This window comes from Cheilinus undulatus, linkage group 21 (genome assembly GCF_018320785.1).
Source record: "Cheilinus undulatus linkage group 21, ASM1832078v1, whole genome shotgun sequence".
NCBI lineage: Eukaryota > Metazoa > Chordata > Actinopteri > Labriformes > Labridae > Cheilinus > Cheilinus undulatus.
Genome location: NC_054885.1, coordinates 27,185,935 through 27,212,099, shown reverse-complemented (window position 1 = coordinate 27,212,099; position 26,165 = coordinate 27,185,935). Strand labels below are relative to the sequence as shown.

At 38.6% G+C, this 26,165-nt stretch overlaps 1 protein-coding gene across 1 annotated transcript; it reads left to right on the top strand.

Moving 5' to 3' along the window:
- Window positions 1–960: 960 nt before the first annotated feature.
- Window positions 961–24,657, top strand: lmx1al (LIM homeobox transcription factor 1, alpha-like). Its single transcript, XM_041778052.1, has 9 exons — window positions 961–1,102; window positions 2,660–2,748; window positions 3,813–4,002; window positions 20,473–20,705; window positions 22,381–22,544; window positions 22,697–22,774; window positions 22,883–23,006; window positions 23,124–23,279; window positions 24,190–24,657. The coding sequence occupies exons 1-9, from the start codon at window positions 1,059–1,061 to the stop codon at window positions 24,345–24,347; spliced, it is 1,236 nt and encodes a 411-aa protein (XP_041633986.1). The 5' UTR covers window positions 961–1,058; the 3' UTR covers window positions 24,348–24,657.
- Window positions 24,658–26,165: the final 1,508 nt, after the last annotated feature.

Below are 26,165 nucleotides of genomic sequence, written 5' to 3'. Positions count from 1 at the left end.
TACTACTACTCCTCTTTAGGATTTTGAGAACCATTTATCTTTATCCATTTAAGTATTTAAAGTGTATTTAAATGCATCAACAGGTGCTTTAAGATGATTTTTAAAATTGCATAAAGTACATACAGTAGGTCACTTTTTGGGCTGTCTGCAACATTCAAATGCCATAAAGTGTTGTAAATTCCAGATAATGCTGTCATCTTTTTGTTTTGCTTCGACTGTTCATTTTTACATGAGTATATTTGTGTATAAAATATGCCTTCATCATTGCTGTGTACATTTGGTCAGTGCACCTTTTCTGTTTCGACACAAGGGGGCGGCCTTTCCCCAATGTGATGAAACATTCCAGACACAATAAAAGGTCAATAAATCTACAATTTCCAATTAGATTGTTAGATTTCACTTTTCCAAATTAAAATTTCATCAAAGGAGATTTGTTACTAAGATTCTGATTGCAAATAAAGTGATGCAACATTTTCTGATATGTTGATGGATTAATGTTTGTAATGGCTTTAACTGCTCTCGTTCTCTTTTACCTTTGTCCTGTTGATAATGTGTCGCCAGGATATGACAGTCCAAGCAGCAGACATTCTGTTAGACTTTTAGAGTCAGAAAGTAATGATTCGGATAGGGGTTTAATGTCTCACAGTCACAGTTAGTCTTTCCCCTTCAACTGCGCCCTTGAAAGTCTTCTTCTTTGAACACAAATGCAGCACATCATCCTCATGTGAGTTATCAATAGGCTGCATCATCGCTCATCTTCCCCCATCATCTTCCGCACCTTCTCCCTCCCTCTCTCTCTCTCTCCCTCTCTCTCTCTCTTTCTCCCTGTCCTTCCATCTCCTCCCTCTTTACGCACAGAGCAGCCAGAGCGCACACACGGCTGGCACAGAAACACAGGAGAGACAATAGACAATAGTTTGGGTCATCATGCTTTTTGGATTATTACCGTGAGAGAACATGCGCTCCGGACTGTGAGGTACAGGTGAACTATCTGTAAACGCCGCTCTTCTCCTTATTCTCCTTCTTCTACTGGCCGAAAGTTCCCGCTGCTGGTTTTCATGTTGCCAACTGAGATTTCAGGAGGAGTGTGTTTCACCTCAAGGTAGGAGCCCGACCCCGCGACCCGGGAACAGGTTGTCAGAGGAGGCAGAGTGTCATTTTGAAATGATAATTTGACGGAAGTCTTTTGTGCTTCATGCACCAGCGTTTGCGCACATGGGAAGTTAATTGTCTGCTTTTGAAAAAAAAAAACAGGATAGAAATAAATAAAAGAAAAGATGAAGTCACAGTGACCTTGCTGATAAGTCCTGATAAGATGTGTTCTGAGATCATGGAGGAGGAGAACCGATTTTATTACTGCAGGTGAGGTTTGGTGTCAAAGACGCTGCTCTGGAGGCGCGTGCTGGATCATATTTGTGACTGTTTTCTGGTGGATCACATCAAAATACGCTGCGTAACTTTGCCTTTTTGTTTGTTGGCACGATGATGGCAAGCCTTAAATTCAATAAAAATTAATTCTTTCAGCAGATTTTTTTAGACGCGAGAGCTCTGGCATTGATACTTTACGCAACGAATTATTGATTCTATTGATCCCTGAATCGTGATAATTTTTTAAATTAATTATTGATTATTTAGAACTGCAACGACGTTCATGAAATGTAACATTTATATTCCACCGGCTTTCAGCTTGTTAGTCTTGGGCCCTATATGTAATGACACAAATAGCCTACGTCACTAATCAATTTAACTCGCAATTAAGCCAATCATCAAATTAGAAAAAAAGGCCTATTTACATCATTTATTTTATTACTATTATAAATGGAAGTGCGTCTGTTTGACGATGTTGGGAACGTTTTTATTTCAGATTTTATTTTTGAAGATTTTAATGCTTTTTAAAAAAATTTATTTTTTACGGGAAAAAAAAGATGTTTACAACTCTTTATCCAAGTTGAACATTACAAATGCAAATGTTACAGCACGTGCATGACTTCAGAATGCCTGTTTGGAAAAATAAAACATAATCACTCAAGGCCACAGACACGTGAATTTAAAAACACTGATTTTTTTTAAAATGTATTTTATTTCACAGGGTTTTTTTCTTTTTCTTTATTCCTAAATTTGACAAAAATGCGATCGGCGTATTGTAAAGTATCTTCTAGTAGACTTTTTAAGCTGCATGAATGAGGGCTAAACAAATGTGCAAACGGAAAATTACGTAATTAAACTTGTACGTAATTTTTATAAACTACATGTTGTTTTCATTCTTTAAATGAGTTTCTGCGTAAAATGGCACTGAGCAGGACATTTCTATTCTGATGTAATTTGAAATAGTGAGCTGAACAGTTTTGGGCTCTAACTTTGGGGCCTAATAAGCAAATATCAATACAACTGTATCAGTGATTTTGTTTATTATCATTAATATTATTTTCCAGAACCAAGGCTAGTCCTTCCTTGTGATATATTTATTTTGTATTATAAATTTAATTCAATCTAAGCTTTTCATGTGAGGCAAAATTAAAAGATCGTCTCTCTCTAAGTGAATGGATTTTATAATTGTAATAAACTCATATTTTGTCCCCTCTTCCAGTGGTTTTTTTAAAGTGGTTAAGCACAGATGTTGGATTAAAAAATGTACATATTATGTGTTATTTTTCTGAAGCGATCACACTGAGGGAAGGAGAGAAGGGATGAAAACAGAGGAAAGCCAGCAGTCCTGTCTGCAGCAGCCTCCATCTTCAACACCTTTCGGTGAGTATTTTACTTCGAATAATTAAAGCAGACAAGAAAAGAAAAGAAAAGTGATTTCATTATAGGCTATTTCTTTTTTTATAAGACCAACAGGTCCCAACAACAATCATCAGTATTAGGCTAAATGACTGAAAATTGGTGCCACATAAATTCCTGTAGGAAAATACGCATAGCGTATCCTATTATTAAATCTCTGTTACACATTGTTATAGCAATTTCTTTTTACCAATAGAATACAGATTCTGAAGTTTGTCTTTTGTATTTTATTCCTGCAAGAAGGAACAAATTCTACAGAGTGTGTGCCAGTCTGCAGTCTGGGAACAGACCAGGGTTTTTATAACATACACATTAATATGACTTATGACCTATCCAGAGGCGGTAGCTCATCCGTCCAGAGCAGGACACCTAGAATGTTCTCTGCGTAAAACAACAACATAAGATGAGAGTAAAGCTGTGACTATCTGGGCGATAATAAAGACCAACTGGCAACATAATTAGTTCAAATCACTCTGTGATATAAAAAGGGTTGTACACGGACAGTATTAGATAGAAAATATCTTATTTCCTTTTGTAATATCCAGATTAATTCTGCATCAATAAATAAGTAAAGCAGGACCACTGACACGCGGGAGCAAAAAAGGTAAAAATGTATTGAGCTAACAAGACAACTATTTTTTTTAATTAAAGAAAAATTAATTTTCACTTAACAAATGTTTCCCTGAGATTTAAAAAGTAACAAATATACAGTGGAGCTCGGCCTTTAGAGGCCCACAGCCGGCATGGAGCTGTGTTGGAGGTCAGAGCATGCGTCCTGCGCCAAAATGTTGCCAACACGCAAATCTGTCCTCTATTATACAGAAAAGTATCAGCAAAGCAGCATGTTTGATACCTCTGCCGTGTTTTACAGATGGTCGTGAGTGAAACTTGGAGGGAGTCATTATGTTCTTTGAGGGGGTGGGGTGTGTGGGGGGGTCAAATCCAGTTGACTTGGACGCCAGTATTTTAGACAACCTGTCCCTGTGTCTAAGCCTCCATCCACGCACTGATACACTTTCCCTCCCCAGGTCCGGAGTACAGGGGAGGGGGAGAGCTGTGTGCCGGCTGCGACTCTCCCATCGCCGACCGCTTCCTACTGCGCGTGAACGAGCGCTCCTGGCACGAGACGTGCGTCAAGTGCGCCGTGTGTTTGAGTGCGCTCACCGGGACCTGTTACTGCAGGGACCGACTGCTGTACTGCAAACACGACTATGAAAAGTAAGAACACAGACACACACACACGGACACGAGGACGGGGTTTCCCTGCTGCTGCAGCTTTGAGTGAAAAAGAATCGATTAAAACGAGTCACCTTCTCAAACCTTTTAATTATACTAGACAGCATGCACTATAGTTCAGAATATTACAACAGAGGCAGAACTTGTATTTACAATGCACATTTCTCTGAAAGGCATCACGGTTAATTTGATCACACCCTAATGTGGTTAGCTTGTGTAGAAAATGAGCCAAACAATTTAAATTAACTTTTTTCCAGTCAAAAATAAACAAGTTCAACCACTAAAGACGACCTGCAAGTCTCTAAAAAATTAAGATGGATGAGGAACAAGACAAAATACCTCCTTACCTTTCCTAAAAAAAATCATGAATCTGCTTTTTTTAAATATTGAGGTAGAAACATTCCTGGCTCCCCTCGTGACGTGCCATGCTCATTCTTAGGATGAAATCAAGAAGATAGAAGCATTATTGGACAGTGACTGAGGAAAAAAAGGTATTTGCACTGATAAAATATGCCTTACAACAGTCAGTTTAACCACTGCAAAACATGTTTTATCTATCAGGAAAAATAAATGTATTAATTGAAATAGAATACATGTTTGATCCCACAAGTCTCTCATTGTAATTTCAAGAAAAAGAAAAAACTTCCCTGACAGCATAGCTCTATTTTAAATAAGACCCTTAAATTTATAAAATGATAAAACACTGTTAATATATATTCTAGCATGGATTCTTTTTATTGCAGTACTATAAATCAACATTTGACTGAATACAAATACAAGTAGAAAGCTAACCATACACACTGATTTAAATTATGATGCTGAGATTGTGTGAAATTGCTCCATAAATCTATGAGGCCACTAAAGAGCTTGTTAGCAGTTAGTCTTCATTGAAAGTTGTCACTTATTTTTCCATCGAAGAAATTAAACAAATCTCAGGTGACTAATATTGGTACAGTGTTTGGCTGTCTTCTCATATGGATACGATTATGGGTAAATAAAGAGCCAGTCTCACCAGGTTTTTGTTCACAGTCTTCAGGTATTCCATGCCACACTGCATGCAAATCCCCATAAAGTTCATGGGAAATTTAGAATGTCCATATATTTGTTTCTCATTTATGTGTGGGGGTGTGTGTGTGTATCAGTGGTCATGCCTGCAGTGGGAGCTCCAGGCATAGACAGCTGAAGGACGAGCCCTAAGCTTGTTATCATTGTTTTGAAAAGTGTCAGACGGCATCCAGCGGCACAGACGCTCCCACTGTACCTGACATCTGGAGGAGCAAGAGAGAGTAGGTTAGACACGTGGAGAGAGAGAGAGAGAGAGAGAGAAAGGGGAGCTGCCTGATGAAAGTCCCATTGTGTGACGTTTCTCTGGAAAAATGAGTGGGAAACATGAAGGCAGTGGTTTATCAGAAACGAAGGTTCATTTTCAGTGATGGGATGAAAAAGCGTATTTGCTCTCCTCATGTAATGACTGTAATTGCAGATCCAAATTAATAGTCAGCGGCTCATTCACTTTGGTGTTGGTTTAGTCGCCTATACATTGCATGTGGATAGTTGCCTTGTTGCGTGAATCTGTGCCAGACTTGGCACACAGTGCTGACTGTGACCTTCAGCGGATCAGCAACAATGTCTCCTTGTTTTCCCTGCAGTCTGTCCATCAGTGCCTTACACACACCCATACTCCCCGTCTGGAGCAGGTGTGTGCATTGCAACAGATGACTATGTTCAAGAATCTGAAATGTGCACAAAGATTTAAACAGAATACACACATTTATACCCTTCATTTAGTTCAAGCTAAAAGAAATGGAGTGAAGCTAATCAACTGCCTGATGATTTTGCACAGTAAGAGTATGTGGACAAAATCTACATGTGTACTAAGACAGTATCTTGCAGGTGTTTTCATTCTCAGCAGCTTGTCCAAATACTTTTAAACTTTGCTTTTGATTCCTTCACCCAGCAAACACACACAGACTCCATTCAAAGGTCTCACATACGGCGCTGTTATGTTTTGCTTGTTTTAGTATTCCTAAAAGAAAATGTTGAAATAAAACAAACTGTTTGGGGAGGAGATGCACCCAAATACTTCATAACTGGTCTATTCTGTTGTGATGAAAACAAATAAGCCCATGTAAATGTCTATCAATTCAAATGAGAGAACAAATCTCATTTTGAAATGTGACCCATCCCCCCTATCTGATTCCTCTGGGATATATTGCCTTTGAGGCAAAAGTTTATTCAACATTTGCATGTTTAATGTTTTCAGAGGATATTTCGCCTCCAATAATTCTGAGCTGATCGCTCCAGTGCTCAAAAAGACAATATTAGGTTTCAACATAATGGCTGCACTGATTTCAAAAGCGTTCTGAAAAATATTTTATTTAAGGACTTTTTTCGAGTAAGTCATATTTAAGATAAGTAGCTAAAACTTATTGAAATAAAAAAGCAAGCACTCTCTGTCACTCATTATCTCTGTAATAAAACAGAAGGTATGCCTTCATTTTAGTGATTCCCCTGTCTCAATCTGTTATGGTAATGAGGGGATTTAGACACAATAAACTGAAGTGCATCTTGTGGATTTTTCTTTTGGATTTATTTTTTGTGTTGAAACCTCAAGAAACCCTCTGGAACTCCATCTTTTTATGGACCAGATGTTCAAAAATGAGGCTTTAGAATAAATCTGTGGCAAGAGCACATTAAAGTTTACATCATGATGCTTTTATTCATGGGTGCCCAGCACCCCATGTATTGCTGGTATGATCAGAGTGATAATGAGAGATGGAAACAGGAAACCTGAGGAGGTGTTTTCCAAGAGCTAGAAAGAAATCAATGTCATTTCAATTATAGATCCACCAAAAATAAATATTCTTTCTAAATATCATAGTGAGCCCTCTAATTGGATGCATACATACTGACAGCCATGCCCAGCTCAGCATCTTACACCCAAACATCCACAGCCATTGTACACATTTATTTTACATAATGGTTTCTTGCCAGACTGAGCCGTGTAGGCCAGCGTTTCCTGGTCAATAGCGCAGAGCCTAGACAGAATGAAGGGTAGTCTGGCTGTGTGGAGCCTGCATGCGAGCGCCCTTGTAAGCCCCATAAAGGCAGCTTCACCCCTGTGAAAAACAGGTCACCAGGGTGGATATTCACTCAACCTTAGGTTTAATACCTCACTCTGTGGGGTGGAGGGCACTGAGTCTACATCTAGGTTTACAAACCCAGTCTTTACAGAGAGAGAGAGAGGGAGACCCCGCTGCAACAGTTATAGAATCTCCCTCTGCTGACCAGGTAGACAAATATGGCACCAACACTGATGTCTGACAGAGAGGCCTCTTAAATTACAACGCATTTCTCAAAGTGAACTTTTGAGTCTTCCTGCTCTGAAATACTCACTCTGATGATGGAAACTGCCTCTTCTTCCCCTGTTCCCCCCTTCCACACCCCCACCCCACCCACCATCCCTCTCCCTGTCTCTCTATCCTTTACCTCGTTCATCACTGTCTGCTTTGTAATAATATTTCTCTATTCCAAACCTCATTTCGTTCTCGTTGAGATTGATGGCAGCCATGACACCAAACAGTTTATCTCCCCGTTTATCCCTTGTTTTCTCTTAATCGCCTCCCTTCCCTCAGCGCCTCTTTTGTGTCTCGGGATGGGAACAGGAGGAGGAGGAGGTGGAGAGGCTGATTGGGCATGGTGCTAATTACCCAGCATTCTGGGGCTGTCCTGTGATGACAGGCCTGACACTGGGCTGTAGGGAAATACTATTAGGGAGAATTATGCAATGACACATCAGAAGGACAACAAGCTCTTATCCATGTCCCTAAAGATTAATGACTCAGTGCCATGTTGGAATGCTGAAACTATCACTGCTCAATACAGGAGCCCTAAGAGGACATATTTTACTCCATTTTTCTGTGATGAGCAAAATTAAATTCTTTTGTTCGAATCAGGACTTATTTATCTTGTTTTCTTGGGCAAAAATACAAATTTTCCCTTGATAATGTATTAATTTCTGTTGTTTTCTTGGATATCAGGAAATTGGTGTCATGGGAAAACTTGGTGTTATTATTTTGGAATAATGGCTCAAATGAGCCAAGATCATAAGAAAACACTGTAAAATACTCATTATCTCCAGAAAATACAGCAAAAATAAAAATGTATAGAGGCATGTCTGCCAGGGAATTTCATATTTTTCTTCTATGCCTCTGTTTTGTACTGTAAAACCAAACAAATTGAAATCACTTAAAATGTTTTTGTGTATGACTCATGTTAAACATAATTCATGTTCCTTATCCACTGCAACCATCCCTTATGTTTTTCACATTAAAGTCACTGTAAAGTGATTTTAAAAATGTGTTTTAGGTTTGTTGTATGATCGGCTACTGTGTTATGAACCACCAGGCCAAATTTCTGTCCTGATTAACATCTCTAAGTTTATAAATTAAGCTTCAGAGTTATGAAACATGTGGCTGTAAAATCTGTCATAGGATGGTGTGGGCATGTCAGTTTAATGTGCTGAAGCAACACCAACTCATGAGTGACAGGCTCAATCATAACAAAATGTTTCTGATCAGATCACAGCTGTCTGGCTCTGTGCCATAGCAGAAAAGCAGAAATTAGGGGTTTAGTTTACTGTTTTCTGGCACAAATCTCCCCATTGTGATACTTTTGAGAACCCAGAGTCTATTGTGGCTGATAGATTTGGGAAATTTCCTCACAGTGAACAACAAAACAGCATGTAACTGGCTGTTAACTTTCACAGAAGGCAGTGACATCAGCTGTATTGCGATGAACTGCTCTGTGATATGACATCCTTGTAGCATTAGGGGGGCAGAGTAATTCCCCATCAAGACTGGTGATGTCACAGGCTCAGCTTTTTGCCCTGCTTAAATTCAACCGAGCCAGGAAAGAGATGAACAACTGTCCAACAGTCTAAATGCAAAATTCAGTCACACACAGATCTTAGTGTTTTCACATGTTTACAGCAACTTTATTCAAACATGTCTAGTGTGATAAGACAGATAGTTTGGAATTCACTTTACAGGGACTTTAATTTCAAACAATCATGCCACCCTGAGTGAGCGAATTTAATTGACGACAAGTAACAAAGACTGAAAAGTGCGCTTTGACCCAGAAAGACCTCTTCCAAAGAGTATGAACCTTGGGGGATTATTGTCAAGTAATTTTAGTACAATGACAAAAAAAAAAAAAAAAAAAAAAAAAACATGTAGATACTCTATTTTAATACTTTATTTTTCAAATAAGAAAAATAGAGCTGAAATAGCCATTTTGAATTTTTAAGTTGACACAACTCATTTTTTAACAACTTTTTCTGTTTGGTTTTACAGTGTATAACCATGATGCTATCTTTGTGTTTTCTTCAGTTTTACCTCTAATACCCTGAAGGATAAGGAAGTGGTTTGTGGTTCTCACGGCAGTGATACGTTAGATTTAAGACTGACTTTATTTGGGAAGAATGTCATCTGGATGGCAGTGGGAATTCTTAGTATCTTGTCACATGAAGCACATTTATCTGCATTGTTAGAAACATTAAATTGAACTAAAAGTGAGAACAATTCTGTTAATAGTTTGACATTTCTGTCAGTTCACTGCAGTTGCAATAGAAAGTTTGTGGATCATAGCGTGCTCAGCTGAATCACAGCTATATACAGAGAAGCTACATGTGATACATGCTGCAGCCCAATTTGAGGCCTGAAATCTTTTGGGGCCCACCACAACCCTCATACAACCACAAAATAAGTCTATTATTTAGCAGGATTTTGTTTCATAAACAGGGAATTTCAAACACTTTGCTTTTAGATACATGAACATAACTCAGAAAGTGTTTGTGGGGCAATTAATACAATTAATGAAGCCACTAGTATTTATTTTGCTGTTATGAGGCATCTGCAAAGTTGCTTACATTTTCTTTTCTAATATTGATCTCTATAAACATACTCCAGGCTCAGAAAATCCTTCCTAGGTCATTGTAAAACCAAACAGGTTAAAAATGCTCAAAGTTTTCATTGAATCTGAATCTACATTTGTGTTGTGATTAAAATGATGTTTAAAGTAAAATTAATCCATGGAAACTGTCCTATATTTTTCTTTCTGTGTATTCATCTCAAATGACATGCTGAAGTACTTTATAAGCAGCTACATGTCAAAAAGATTGACTGAATGTAGCCTTTCAGTACCCCTGCCATTGCATATTGAAATTGCTCCCCACAGGGGGGCCTTGCCTAACTGAGTCAGGGACTTCACTCATGCTGCAAAAGTCTCTAATGTCCAAAGGCCTTCTGGGAAACTCTGCAGGTTAAGGGATGACAGTAAAATAATTTGATTACAATGACAAAAAATACTACTACTGATCGAGTGCTGTTTACTTAAAACTAAAAAGGTGTTTATCAATTCAGAAAAATAGAACTGAAATGGTTAATTTAGATTTTTAAGTTAACACAACTATTTTTTTAACAACCTTAAACTGTTTGGTCTTACAGTGCAGCATTAATGTCTCTGAAGACACTGATGAATTCTTATTGGGAAGCCCTCCCTGTTCTGCATGATAAATGATGGGGTGAAAGTGATCATATAACTGATCTATCACTCACTGAAAGCACTGTTCAGTTAAGGCCAGCCATAGACAAATTTCAAATCTTTAATGATTTTAGAAACATGACAGAGGCAGTCCAACCTGGAATCCTAAATATCAGCCATGTTTTATGCTTTGATTCCAGATTGGGAGTCTCCCTGCGAACTCAATCCAGTAAAATAATAATTTTGACACCACATACTTGAAGATTTATTTATTTTGAATAAATAAGATAATAAATTGTTGGTGGGGCAAATCACGCCTAAAGTCAGGCTTTAAATTGTTGCAGTAATGCTCAACTTGTCTATCTTCAGGGCCCACCACTACCTCATTTATGTGTTTTCACAACCAACGTTTTGGAAAATGTTATTAACCTAATGCAGGGGTGTCCAGACTTTTATCCCTGAGGGCCACATACAAAAAATAAAGGGATGGTGGGTCCATGTCTATATACCCTATTTTTATGGCAGTAACGTTAATAAAAACAACTCCAATGTAAGTTAAGTAGAAACTGGGTATGGTAAATGGCAAGTTAATTGCTAACAAAGCAGACAGCCAACCTGGCTACAACTCGATCTACTTCAAGATCAGCATATATTTGCTGTCATACTCTACCAGAGCATGAAAAATCAAGATACCTTTTTTTATTTTGGTTGCCAATATGTTTACCAATTACAGTGTTGTCTCAATTTATTCACGAAATAAGCACATTCATAAATTATACTTGTCAAAATGTTTGTTTACAGGATTATCAGGGCAGCACAACCCTGTCAGTCATCCACAAGCAGTGTTTATTATTTCATTTTTGTTTTAGTAAGTACCACAGGCTAATCAGAAATGGATCAGGGGCCTCATTTGGTCCACAGGCCATAGTTTTGACACCCCTGACTTAATGTATTTAATGAAAAATGTTGCAGTTTGAACCCTGAAACAAACAAAAGATAGGGTTGAACAAAGAGAGGACTAAACAAACATGCATACTTACATGTTAGTTTTCATTATTTAATGATAACGTGTACAAATTGGATGCTTTCTGGAAACCTTGACAAATAATATCAGAGGAAAAATAAATAATTAAATAAAAGTGGGAAGCCAGCAGCCTAACAGAGAGTCACCAGTCCATCAAACACCAGTTAAAGTGTGACACCGCACATCAGACAAAATAAAGTTAGTCATTGTAAATGACCTCTCGCGGCCTTCCTACAGTACCTCTGGGACCTATCAGTGAGACCCGCCCCACACTTTGGGAAGCCTGGTCTAAGGCATATCTTCCTTGCCCAGAAGATTTCTGTTTGCTAAACCTGTTACTCATGATGGTTGGAAATATTCCAGAGGAAAGCAATGTGGAGACTGTGGAGTTTTCATGTTTTGGTTGTGATCTAAGAAGGGTGATTTTATGATATAAATAACAGAATATCCAGGATAAATTTCAGCAATTGAGGTATGGTATGAGGAAGGTAAAGATGGGGTACATGAGTTTTTTTGTCACAGGGATGGGCAGATTTTTGTCTGGGCGTCTATGTGAGGAGGGGGTGATATTGCCACTGTTTTTGCATAATGTGAGATGAGACCCCATCATCTTTCCTCCCCCACAACAATTTTATAACAGACAGCTAATAAATGTTTCATGGCAGAACAAGCTGCTCGCCTTGGCTTTATTAAATCTGAGATAATAAAAGCAGAGAGAGGGAGGAAAAAGAGGGAGAGAATAGGGGGTCGCACCAGAGAGGGAGAGATAGAGAGATCGGCGTAGACTTTTCTCAAATCGACCGGCTGTATCTCCTGTTTCTGGGGCAACGGGTCCCGCTGTCCCCCGCCACCCCCTCCCTGCTGCTTCCCACTCCGCCAGAGACAGACAGGAAATGAGAAACGGGCAGACAGGATATTGCGTTCTGGTGGCCTGGGGATTAACTGTTTTATCTAAACTAACACACACACACAAACACACATCTATATCCTCACACATAGCATTCATTCTTGGTAGCATCAGGTGTACACCCACAGACACGTATCCTACAGACTATGTGGGGTTTTCTGTTGTTACTTTCACAGGTACATTACAGTAGGTCCTGAATATTGCAGACATCAGTGCTGCTCTCATGTAGAGCTGGTCTTATTACCGGTGTGAACAGTTTACAGTCAGAGTCATGACATGTAACTGTATAACTGTGAGACTGGCTGAGGCTTTGTGCAGAAATGCCTCTAAAGATGTATTTTATACACTGCAGACCCTCATAGCCATTTAGAAACAACTTTTACACAGCTTCAACAAATTTCAAAGTGTTCATTTGGCAATAGGACTGTTTATGATTTGACTTTATTGATGCATGGATGGTGCACAAATGAGAGCATCTGTCAGTGTTTTATTGATGTTTGTACCCGGGCACCTTATCTGTATTTACACAAACTGTGCATATTTGTGTTTGTGTGTGCACGTGACTGTACATACATCCATGTGCGTGCATGTATGTGGTGTTTGTGTGACGGTACAGTGAATATATATATATATATATATATATACATGTGAGTTTGTGTGAGTGAGCGTCAGTGAGTGGTGGCAGGGGTAGTGAGTATCGTGGGGAATGCTGGGAGATTTTAATAACACAGAAGCAGTGCAGGGAGATTTAATAAAAGGAGATGATGTGATTACTGAACCCTGGCTCTGAGCCATTTTGCTTCACAGAGCAATATCCGCCGAAAGTGCACACACTCACACACACGTCCACACATATCCACGCACACGTACCTAAGAAATGGATACTGAACAGAATACAACTTAAAAAGTAAAATTGTTGCATATCATTTCCTCTTTTAGCTTCACTCATATGAATCCTTAGATGTACTTTTATTTTAGGGAATATGTAGGCACATGGTCACTTAAACATTACATTTGTTGGAAACATTTTCTGGAACTTTCCTACATATCACGTTTGTGAAATAGGGAGTCATCTTAAACTGATTGCTTGTTGTCAAAAAAGGCATACAGAGCATTCAGGAAGTATTCAGACTCCCATTTCAATTTTGTTGTGTTGCAGCCTGATGCAACAATAAAAGTATCATTTAATCTCATTAACCTAAACTCAGTGCTCAATCATGGCAAAGTGAAAACAGAATTTTAGAAATTATTATTATTATTTCTCCAAATCTATTAAAAATGAAAAACTGAAATAACACACCTACATTTTCAAAAGCACTTAAAATCTAGCTCAGGTGCCTCCTATTTCTCTTAATCGTTTATGACATATCTCTACACCTTGATTGGAGTCCAACTGTGGTAGATTAAATTGATTGGACATGATTTGGAAAGGCCTCTCTATAGAAAAGGCCTCACAGTTGACGATGCATATCAGAGCAAAAACCAAGCCATGAGGTCAAAGGAGCTACCTGCAGATCTCAGACAGGACTATTGTAAGGCACAGATCTGGGGAAGGCTACAAATAAAGTTCTGCTGCAGTGCAGGCTCCCAAGAACACAGTGGCCTACACAGTTTTCAAACTGAAGAAGTTTGGCACAACCAGGACTCTTCCAAGAGCTGGCTGTCCAGTCAAACTGAGCAACTGGGGGAGAAGGGACTCAATAAGAATGGTGACCAAGAACCAGATGTCACTCTAACTGAGCTCCAGAGATCCTGTGTGGAGATGGGACAAAGTTCCAGAAGGACAGCCATCACTGCAGCTCTTCACTAATCTAGGTGTTATGGCAGGATGGTTAGACTGAAGCCTCTATTCAGTGCAAAATACCTGAAAGCCTGCTTGGAGTTAGCAAAAAAAAAAGAAAGAAAGAAAAAGAAAAAAGCACCAGACTGTGAGAACAAAGATTCTTTGGTCTGATGAAACCAAGATTGAGCTATTTGGTGACAGTGAAGCATGGTGTTGGCAGCATCATGCTGTGGGGGTGTTTTTCAGCAGCAGGGACCAGGAGACTGGTCAGGATTGAAGGTCACCTCCCATCATGAGAATTCCCTTATCACTTTAAAGACTGAAACCTCAAATCATAGCCAGAATTCTTTTTTTTTTTTTTCCTTTTTTTTTTTTTGGAACTTAGATGTTTATCTAACCCTCTACCGAAATCCACCCCCCACCCCCACACAAAAAAAGATAGCATAGAATTTCACATATTTTTTGTATCACATTTAATGCATTAGACATTTCTAGCAATTGATAATCCACTGGAATGATTTTTTAAATCATTTATCAGATTATATACAGAAGATTTTTAGGGAAATTAATGATCATGTTGATTAGACAAAGGTCTCACAATATCATGTATCAAATATGATACAATCAGCTTTGAAGGCTTAAGCACACACCGAGGAGTGGCTTAGGGACAACTAAGGCAGGCAGGCAGATCTGAAGTCAGTCCCTTTGACCTCATGGCTCTGATGTGCATTACTAGAATTCTAGTATATCATTACAATTACTATACCTGTATAAATTATCATCAATTATGAACGCTAAAAACACAACTATGCTGGTTCAGAGACACTTTTAATTGATGAATTCATTGTGTTGTGGTCTGCACAGTGTTGTGCTTGTCAGAGCTCAGATTCAAAACAATGCCACATGACACAGCTTAGGGAGATGATGAGAGGTTCTGTTATACTGTTTGTATACAATAAAGCAAGAAGGATAGGGTTGATTAAATCCACCCAATGCTACGGCACATAGTCGCTTCTGCCTCTACATTTGATCTCATAATCAGTGAGCTTGTAATTAGTTTTGCCCCCTAACCCCTCAGAAATCCTTCACAGGAAGCAGAAAGGTGCCTTCAGCCAAAAGTTTTCGAGGTTTAGCACATCATGTTCACAAGCTCATATTCAGACGTTCTTCTGTCAGCTTTCTAATTGTACATATGAATATTACACAATGTAAGGAAAGCCATGTAAATCCTATCCAGTCTTTTCAAAACAGCTTTTCTGATTTCTATACCTTAGCTGTTTATATCTAACATTTCATTTGTTATACCCATGTTAAAATTTGGGTTGCCAAAGGATTAACATTTTAATCCTGATTAATCTATTAATTTCTACAGTAATCAAGATTAATCTTCCTTTTTTTGTTGCACTTTGAAATTCCACTACGTTGCTTTTTTAACAGTTTTTGTGTCAGATTGGATTTTTGTACTATCTTCAACTAAGGGCAGAGGTGGGTTAAATTACCAGACTATTGTTCTCACGTAGAAGTACTGTTACTCTGGTTAGAATTTACTGAGGAAGAAGTAGTAAAAGTAATGATACTCAAATCTCTTCAAGTAAAAGTAAAAAGTAAGTCATTTGAAGTTTACTCAGTATTGAGTGGATAATTTTTATACCTAAGGAGTTTTTACAGTGAAATATAATCTCCCTTGAATCTGCAGCAAAGGACCTCCAACCAGGTTGTTTATCATAAGATGTGACTAAACCTACAGAGCGAAGCAACAGCTGGTTTGTGATGAAATGTGGAATCATTCTTTCCTTTTGTTGCAGCAACTTTAATTATGCATCCTCTAGGAGCACCTAAAGTCACAGTCACTAACTCTAAGTCTGTGGATTGCTTCACCTGTGGGTAAACTTAAGGTGTAGATGACACTGACTTGTCCACTGAGCTGTCTGCAAATTTTTAAAAGTGGTGGACTTATTTTACATCACTGTGGCTGCAAAAGATGTTGCAGCGGCTTAACCGAAGTACAACACACAACGCAGAGTACAGCCTAGACCTGCCCTCTTTGTAAAGTGCTTTCAGATATTTTTTGTCATGAATTGGTGCAGTACAAACTAATTAATTACTACTGATATGAGGGTGATAGTATCATATAATCATTAACAGTGTGCATCAAATATGAGGTATAGGCTAAATCTTATTTCCTTTTCTATAAGAATAGATTTTGGTTGTCAAGTCCCTGGGCAGGACCCCCTGGCCCCAAGGACAAAGTCCAAGCCCATCAAAAGCCCCAAAATGTTTGCATAGTTAGGTGTCAAAACAACGAAATGGTGGGGTGTGTGGTAAAATAGTATGCAATAAATAAAAAATTATTTTTAGGAGAAGAGCAGGTGTTGCACCAAAAGTGAGCATTTAACCTCCTGAGACCCAAGCCTTTGTTTGAAATGCATTTTTTGTTTCTCCTACTAATTTGGGATTTGTGGGGCCTGATAAGTACAAAACCTAAGCCTTGTATTTGAACAGGAATTAGTTTTCACCTAAAAAAAATGTCTGCACATGAGGACAGCAGGCCTTTCTCACTGGATATCACAAATAAGTATTTTTTATTTACTTGTGGGAAGGCTTTTTCACAAAAAATGTGTTTTTAAAGGGATAAAGATGGCTGTTCTAAGACAAACAGCACAACACATCTACAGAAGGCCGTTTCTGCTAAAACAACACATCACTGAGTAGATTTTTGACCGTATGTTTTGATTGTATTGACTAGTTAGTAGGAGGCCATGCAGTTGGTAAGAAATGGTGTCACACACTATCATCATTTTTCTGATGATGGAATGCAAGAAATTGCTAAGGCCAAGTATGAACTAAATTTCCATTAAAAGTTCTGGAAGTCTTGGAAAATTTCCTTCAAATTATTAGAGATTTACTTAACATAAAATTCCCCCCAAATTCCCTGAAATAACCCAGATACTACCAAAATTCTTAAACCTCTTTTAAAAACCACATAAAAATGTCCTTAAATAATCCCCAAACTTTTAATGAAATTTTCTGGTAAAAAAAAAAGCCGAAAGATGTCAATAAAATCTCCCACAAAATTTAAATTCCTGAAAACTTTTCCCCTGATATTGACAAATAAATCCACCAGATTCCCACTAAGGTACCTTAAACATTTTAAGCAAATTGTTCAAACTTCTAAGGAAATTTCAGACAATTTCAGAAAAAAATAAAAAATCTAATAGCAGAAATTATTTCTTAGTAGTAAAGTCAAAATGGAGTATTCTAAAATGTACATGTAGGGTATGAGGAGGAATATTGTTGATCTTTATGGGTTACTCCTGGCCTAGAGACATGTTCAAAGTCAGATGTGGTAAGTTTGATTTATGGTGCCTTTATGAGAGCTGATGAGTAAGTAATGTTTAGAATACGGGTGTTTTAGATAATAATGTTATAATGTTTGTCCTGTTCTGTGGCTTTGCTACCAGAAAAGATGCTTCAGTGTATTTTGTTATGACTGCTGATGCGGTGATTGTGGCTGGTGGCAGCACTTTCTACTGATATGCTGATGTTTGGATTTTCATGTGTCTTTGGAATTTATTGGTGAATATTGCATAAGAAAATCAAAAGGATAATACCACATTTTGGCAAATCAGAAGTTTTGCTGGAAATAAAATTATTCTTATACATATTTTTGTGGTAGAAAAATGTTTAAAAGAATTTTTGAACCACCTACCAGCTCAGGCCTTATATTCAAAAATAAGTCACACTCACAGTTACCCTTTCTGATATTCTCACTGCTTTCTTTTGGCTCACATTCAGTCAATTTACAGTACATAAATATGGTCCATGGCACTGGAATTTATCTTAGAACTGTACTTATTAATTATAATTTCAAATAGATCTTTAACAGCACCTTATTAGCCTAAACTAATACATTTAATAGTGAGCCATTTATAGAACATTGTTTGATCACAAAGCATTTATTTGTACTTTTTTTTTCTTTTCTTGTAGCATATATTCTCTTCATTTAATTTTTTATTGGTCTTTTATCATGATGTTCAGTTTTATTTTATTTCTTGTCTGTGCGATGAATATGTACGACGTGCTCATAAAAAAATAAAATACAATGAAATAAAAGATAAGATAAAATAAATTAAAACTAAATCTATACTGATAAACTGTTTATTATCTTTCTCCTTAAGGCCACAAATATAGAAAGAAAATAACAAAAATGTATTTGTGCATGCATACACAAAATCTATTAATCCCCTCTAAATGAAAAGTGTGTGTCAAGTCTGGATTAACCGTTAAAATTCAGTATAAAACCTGATTTTACCTGCTCTGCAGCCGTTAGGTCTATAGTAGTTTTTCTGGAAGCTGCACCCCGGTCAGGGCCCGTGTGAATAATGCTTCTATTAGAGGGATTAGAGTGATCTACTTACAGACCCCCCTCTGAGGCAGTTGCCCCAAGTTGCCTTCATTTGCCATGTTGAGTAAATTCCTACCATGCTGTGTACACCCCGATTAGGGAGTGTGGGATTTAACCACCAACATCATTGGTCTTAAGTCAAGCAATCCTGTGACAGTTCTGTTCTTCTCTGTTTTGTCCTCACTGAAGAAGCTGAAGTGTGTGTTTGGATGGAAATTGAGGCCCCACAGAGCAGGCAAGGAATGCTCTGTCTCGGTCAAAAATGGCAGGCGTATAGTTGACATGTAATTATCTTTTGCTATTTTATGACTTTTCTTTGAGCAAAAGGTTGAGCACTTTTCTTTATATCACAGAAGATGTGTTTTAAACTGGTAATGAGGACATTTGTGTTTGCTTTATGGTGTCAAGTTAGCGACACTGTCATTTGGGGAATTTGGGAAGTGTTTGGCAGATGGATTGAGAAAGATTAGCTGTAGCAGCTGCGTTTGGGACAGAAACACAGATTAGGAGCTCTAATGTGCAGACCTGGCTCCCTCTTTACACTCCAGATTTGGGCAACAACACCTTCCTATCGCTCGGTCAGGGACCGCAACACTTCTGCTTCATCCTTTCCTCCCCCCTGTGTCCTCACCTCTCATCCTCCCCTCCCTCATGACCAGGTTTCAATATTCACTGACCTTTCCCCTTCTTACTCCTTTGCTCTGAACCCTTGGTTACTCTTCCTAGAAATGTTGGTGATCAAGCATCAATATTTTCCCCTCATACAGGATGCATCAACATCACTTTGATGGGTGACTGGCTGATATCAGGCTATATACTCTTAATAGATGAGGGTGTACAAATGTCTGTGCACATGCCTGTGCATGTGCATGCATGTGCGAATAAGACTTGAAGTTTTTGTGTGTATGTGTGTTTTAGTGTGCATAAGTGAGAGGAGAGAGATTAACCCCATGCTATCTCCAATCCCTGGTTATGAGTTTACAGCGTCTGTCTGGCCATTGCACTGTTTAAACAACAATCTAATTAATCCTGTCTTTATTAGTTTCAGTGAACTGGGGAGGCAGGCTGGGAGGGCGCGAGGGAGAACTGGGAATGCTGGCAGAAAATACTCTTAGAAGGGAGGGGGAGGAAACCAAGTGCAAGAGCAGGGATTTGAGAGGAATTTAAAGGCAGCGTCTCAGGCCCTGTGAATGGAAATAGGACTGTGAAGAGATGGAGAGGCAGGAGAGAAATTGAAGGGTTAGTGCATCTCACAGGAGGAGAGATGGAGGGACAAAAGGAAGAAAGTGGTCATGGGGAAAAGTAATGGACCTGAGAAAGACTTCATATTGAGCTTATTTGATCGTGTTAAATAAGTGCTCTGACGCTGTGTGTGGGGTGTGGACAAACTCAGGTTCATCCAATCAAGCAAATCTAAACTTTAATGATTTAAAAAGGAGACTCACAGCTGGCAGCTTATATGATAAGCTAACTACTGCCACCTACTGTGACAAAAAGGGAAAGAAAATGTGTTATAAAAATGCAGACTACTGTTATTTCCCTCAGCAGATGTTCACCTTGTTGCTCAGTGAATTGGGTAATGTTTGTACGACCTTTAATTAAGAGACTATGCTAATCTGTAGAATCGTTTGAGCTGATGGTTAATGTATCAGAGCTCCTTGTCTGTGCCTTTATCTTTAATTACAGTTGACTATCTATGCAAGATTCTTTCTCTGCTCCCCATGGCTCCCATAGCTCTTTGTTTCATCAAGGTATCTTTCACATTTGCGTCTCTCTGTGTGCACTTACAGGTTGTTTGTAAGGAAGTGCAGTGCCTGCCTGCAGGTGATTGGACGGTCGGAGCTGATAATGCGTGTGCAAGGCCAGGTGTACCACTTGGGCTGCTTCACCTGCTGTGAGTGTGAACGCCGGCTGCAAAGAGGTGATGAGTTTGTGCTGAAAGAAGGCCAGCTGCTCTGCCGTATGGACTATGAGAAAGAGAGGGAAATGCTGGCTGCTATTAGTCCGACTCCAACGGAATCAGGTAAAGAGGGTTGATATAAGGTTTCTTTGTCTGAAATACAAATTTAATGGAAGCTGCACAGCTTTACAGCAAACATCTTAGCTATTTCTCTTTCTGCACCATTCATGATTTTAGCTTATGTATCAGCACATCCAATCTTAATGACATTCCTCCACATTAGATCAGTGAGCAGCCCCTGAAGTGCAAATGTAGGCGGTGCCTTACACTACCCACAAGGCCAATGAAGACATATGAACTCAATAAATGTCAGAATTATCCAACACAGCATCATTGTAGCAAAACTTTAAAATCTAAATTGCATTTCACCCCATTCATTGATGTTATAAATCAACTATGGTAAATTCAAATAGACTTTCTTGACAAAATAAAACAAAAATAACTTATTTCATGTCAAAGTGAAAAAGATTCCTACAGAGTGATGTCAATCAAACAAAAATATGTACGTTTATGTAAGTGATTGCATAAATATTCCCCCCTTTAAGGTGACTGACCTAATTCATTCGTTCGTGACCTAATTCAGTCATTTGTGAATGTAGCATAAAGACACCTATGTCTAGAGGGTCTAATCACTGGTTATTCAGTAGTCCTGGCTACCATTACACCATGAAGACAAAAGAACACTCTGCACAGCTAAGAGAAAAGGATATTGGAAAGTAGAAGTCAGGGGATAGACATGAAAACATTTCAAAGGCACTGAACATCCCACTGAGTTTAGTTTAATCCTTCACCATGAAATGGAAGGGAGAGTGGAAGAAAGTTCTTTGGTCTGATGAGACCAGAATGGAGCCAAAAAGGCCATCAGACAAGATGCTATGTTTGGAGGACACCAAACACTGCACGTCGCCACAAACACACCATCCCCACTGTGAAGCACAATGATAGCAGCATCATGCTGTGGGGATGCTTCTAGGCAGCCAGCCATCGAAGGCTTGTAAAGGTAGAGGGTAAAATTAATAAGGGAAAATATAGGAAAATCCTGGAGGACAATCTTATTCTGTCTTCAAGAGAACTACGGCTTGGAGGATTTATTTTCCAGCAAGACAATGACCCGAGGCATACAGCCAAAGCTACACAGACATGGTTCATAGAAGGTAAATATTCTGGAGTGGACGAGTCAAAGCCCAGACCTCAATCCAATAGAGAATTTGTCTGGACTTGAAAAGAGCTGTTCAGGCTTGATCCCTGAGCAAGCTGACAGAGCTTAAGCAGTTTTGCAAAGAAGAAAGAAGTAAATTAGCAGTGTCCAGATGTGCAAGCCTGATCGGGACCAAGCTAAAGGTACATCTTCTAAATACTGACTAGAAGGGGGTGAATATTTATGCAGCCATTTATTTTACATGACATATTTTTATGTAACTGACATTAATTTGTAGAAATCTGTTTTCAGCTTGACATTGAAGAGGGTTTTTGGAAATATTTTTTGTCAAAGACAAATTATATTGACTATGATTGATTTAAAAAAAAAATCAAGGGAGTGAATACTTTCTATTAGCACTGTAGCATTGAATATAAATGCATTTTCTTAACCTGTCAACTCTGAGTACAGTAAGTGCAGCAGAAGAGTACTAATCAGTGCGAGTAGTCTGCATTGGTGTTTTTTAAACTAAAATCTCATAGTTTACCTTGCAACTTCATGACTGCTCCGACTGCTTTATTATCTGCCTACCTTGTTCAGTGAAAAGTGAAGATGAGGATGGTGGAGGAGGCTCTGGTGGAGGGAAAGGTGGTGATGAAGGCAAGGAGCACAAGCGTTCAAAACGACCACGTACCATCCTCACCACACAGCAGCGCCGTGCTTTCAAGGCTTCCTTTGAAGTGTCTGCTAAGCCCTGCCGTAAGGTGGGTGGACTATGTTATCTTATCCACCAGAAAAATGTCTTTGCCTTGCAACTTTAATGTTGTTAGTTTTTCAAATATCATTTAACCTAGAGCTTTATTTTAGGCTTAAAACTGGATTTTTTAAAGCTGATACAAAAACCTCTAACTTCTAGGTGAGGGAGACACTGGCTGCTGAGACTGGACTGACAGTTCGTGTTGTGCAGGTGTGGTTCCAAAACCAAAGAGCCAAGGTCAGATTTTTCATATTTCCTCAGGAAATGTTTTGTTTCACGCTTAAAAAGGGAGATAAATAAATCCAGATGTATTTTCAGGCGTGTGGTTTTTTTTTTGTGCTTCAGATGAAGAAGATAGCTCGCCGGCAGCAGCAGCAACAGCAGCAGCAGCAGCAGGAACAGGAGCAGCTGGGAGGAACCCGGAGAGGACCCAGCAGAGGAGGCCGTCAGAGCAATGATGACAGCGAAGGTGAAACATCAATGTGCTCATTTAAGTTTGTGAGAAAAAAACACAATCAGAGAATAAAAGGATGTGCAGAGATTAGAGGAATAAAAAGCATGGCTTAAGAATTTCTCATCTGTACAGATGGCTCTAGCACCCATGGAATGGATGGGATTCTGGGGTATCCCTCTCTGCCTCGTCAGCAACTGCTCGCTCTGGATCCAAACATCTATGGGGGAGAGCCTTTCAGACATGGACTCACACCACCACAGCTGAGCAGCGAGCAGCTCCATTCCTATGGTGAGACAGGAGATCAAAGCTGTATGTTAAAAAGCTATAATTCAAAATAACCAATTTCCAACCACCCTTACAGTGATTTATATCACTATGAAAAGAGCAGCTATTTGGCAAGTTTGCCTATGAAGATGTGGTCAAAGTCAATCTTCTCCCAGCTAGACTTGTCTTATAATGAGGGGTGTCAAAAGATTAGATTTTTTTTGTTTTTTAGTCATTTTGGATTTTTCTACTGTCTTAAACTAACTTCCTGTTTGGATACAGACCAACTTTAAGAGGTAGATAAAAGATTTTAACATAAACTTAACCACAGAAAAAAAGGAACTTGTTATAAATTGAAAATGAAATAAGAGATCATTAAAAAGGTGCAGGTGACTTATGACTTGTCCACTGAGCTGTCTCTGAATTTTTAAAAGTGAAATAAGACATTAAGGAGCAGTGGTGGACTTATTTTACATCACTGTTAAATGCAGGGATGTGGATGTGAATTAACCAAAGTGTGCTGAAAGGGACAATAAAGCATGTGATTAAATGTGGTTAAAAAAGATTTGTGCGCTAATTGTGGACCTTAAATAATTGTGATTAACTTAATTAATCTTATCAAACTATTACATTGCCCATTATTTTCTTCACTATTTCTTTAGAAAGTGTGCAGTGGGAGAAGAAAACCCAGCATTTGGCCTTAAATTAGTTGCTTCATGCTGCATAATCTGACAGTTGAATGCCTGAAAAAAGTTTCCAGGTGTAAGGAAATTATTAGAATTAAACTACAGAGAATGAGACGCTCATTTGGCTCCAGGGATTTGGGTTTTTGGTTAAAAGGAGAGTGAGAGTGCTTGCTTTGATATTTTCTCATGCTCTTACCAAATAAAGGCTGTTTACTTACTGTTCATGCTCATGTTCTTTTTCACCGCAGACTCGGAGACAGTGTTCCATGACCTGGACAGCGATGGAAGCCTCAGTCACCTAGGAGACTGCCTCTTAGCAACAGGAGATGGTAGCCTCCTGGCAGGGCGAGTGGGAAATCCCATCGACCGTCTCTACTCCATGCAGAACTCCTACTTCACCTCCTGACCCATATAAAATATCACCCTTCCCTGCCTGTTTCACCTTTCACCTCAGAGATGCAGCTAATGGAGTTCGTCCATCTACATACCTGTGGGACCACTCTCCGTGACTCAACTACTCCCAAACACTCTTCTGAGCTTTCATCGCAGGCCAAAATCGCCACAAGTCAGGCATAGACACAATAAAAATTTGCAGCAGATAAGCATAATGCCTCCATCCCCATTCCTCGATGAGAATCACATGCTGGAAAAACAGACACTGTAAATGTCAAAGATGTGTAAAGGACCTTGATTTCACCTGTTGTATTTATGTGATGTTGAACACATTTCATGGCACTTTTCAACAAGGCAAAACAATTAAGATACTTATCAAACATTAATATGTATATCATGAATTACAAAAGATAATTGATTGTTGCAAGTGAATCCTCAAAGCTACATGTACTTATGGTAGTTGAGGGTCAGACCTAAATCACTGAAATCCTTTTTTTTTTTTTGTTTTTATTTTTTTTTTTTACACAGTATTTAGTTATTGTGTGTGGAGGACTGCAGCGTATACAATTACGTATATGTATTGGAGTATGTTTTTGCTCTCAGGTTAGTGTGTGTGTTTATGTAACCTGGGCTATCTCAGGATATTGTGCTGGATAGGATTACAACTTAACTTGCCCAATGACTCCTATAGAACTAAGAGAGACTTTTTCCTTTTTTAAATTAATTATTTCAGACTTCATTGTTTGTTTTTATTAATGCATGACATGTATAATGTGGACCAAAACCTTTTTTTAGCATTAGTGAATACAGGGTCATTTTAAACGCCTTAAGTGGAAACAGGGTTGTATAATTTAATATTACATGAGCCTTCCTTCTTTTTTATAGTTAAATAAATAAGAAGCAGTGAGTAAAGATGACCAATGAGAATTTAGTGCCCGAAAGTTAGGACATGACAATGTACTCAAAAATCTACATGTATGACTGTGTTGCAATTAATTGTAGTCACTGTCTGTAATAATTTCCTTATCAAGCATCTTAAATATGATGTTAGGTAGATATTTTGTACGTTTTTCTGTGATAATCTACAAATATTTAAACTGTAGCATGATATTTATGTGTCAGAAGGTAGATCTAAAAGAATAGCCTCTAAACTGAGGTTGGATGCAGCAGGAGGACACTTACAATGTGGTGCAGAATAAAATGGGAATAGGGTGATACTTGTTTTATTTAGGTGCCATTTTATCAGCTACAGCTTGTGGAATTCTTTCATGGCATTGTGTTTAACTCTAATTCCTGACTCATGGTATTTTTACAGTAATATTTTTGTGAATGTAACTTATTTGTGAGGTTTTAGGCAAGTTCCTATCTTATGTTTTTGTTCAGTGACTGCTAGGTGATGTGCTTTAAATGTAATGTTGCTGTATCTTCAATACAACCTGCGGTTTCATCTTTGGAGTGCACTGTCCTTATTGTTCAAAATATTTTAAATTACAAAAAAAAAAAAAAAATCGCAATCTTGGCAGGTTAACACCAAAGATATTTCACTTAAAGAAAGAAATCATTTCCCTTCCATTACCTCTATCAAAGCTTTAATAACTGAACCAGAAAAGGGCTGTTCTGCTTAGTGGTCACAGGGCTCATAACTCATCATCCTCCCTCTGTCTCTCTCTGTAGTGTTGCTGATTAGAAGTGCAGTGAGCTTTTCTTCCCAGAACCCCCATTTCAAAGTCACTGACCACTCAGGAGAGTCTGTGTGGGAGCAGTACATTCAAATTTAATGCTTGACTCTGACTCAGAACTGGAGACAGCAAGGTTTGAAGGGAAAGGACTT

Bases quoted from the DNA above. Each gene is read 5' to 3' on its own strand.
- lmx1al (XM_041778052.1), top strand. From the start codon at position 1,059: ATGTTGCCAACTGAGATTTCAGGAGGAGTGTGTTTCACCTCAAG. The intron at 4,003-20,472 runs GTAAGAACACAG...GTGCACTTACAG, and splicing joins TGCAAACACGACTATGAAAA to GTTGTTTGTAAGGAAGTGCA. The intron at 22,545-22,696 runs GTGGGTGGACTA...TCTAACTTCTAG, and splicing joins CTGCTAAGCCCTGCCGTAAG to GTGAGGGAGACACTGGCTGC.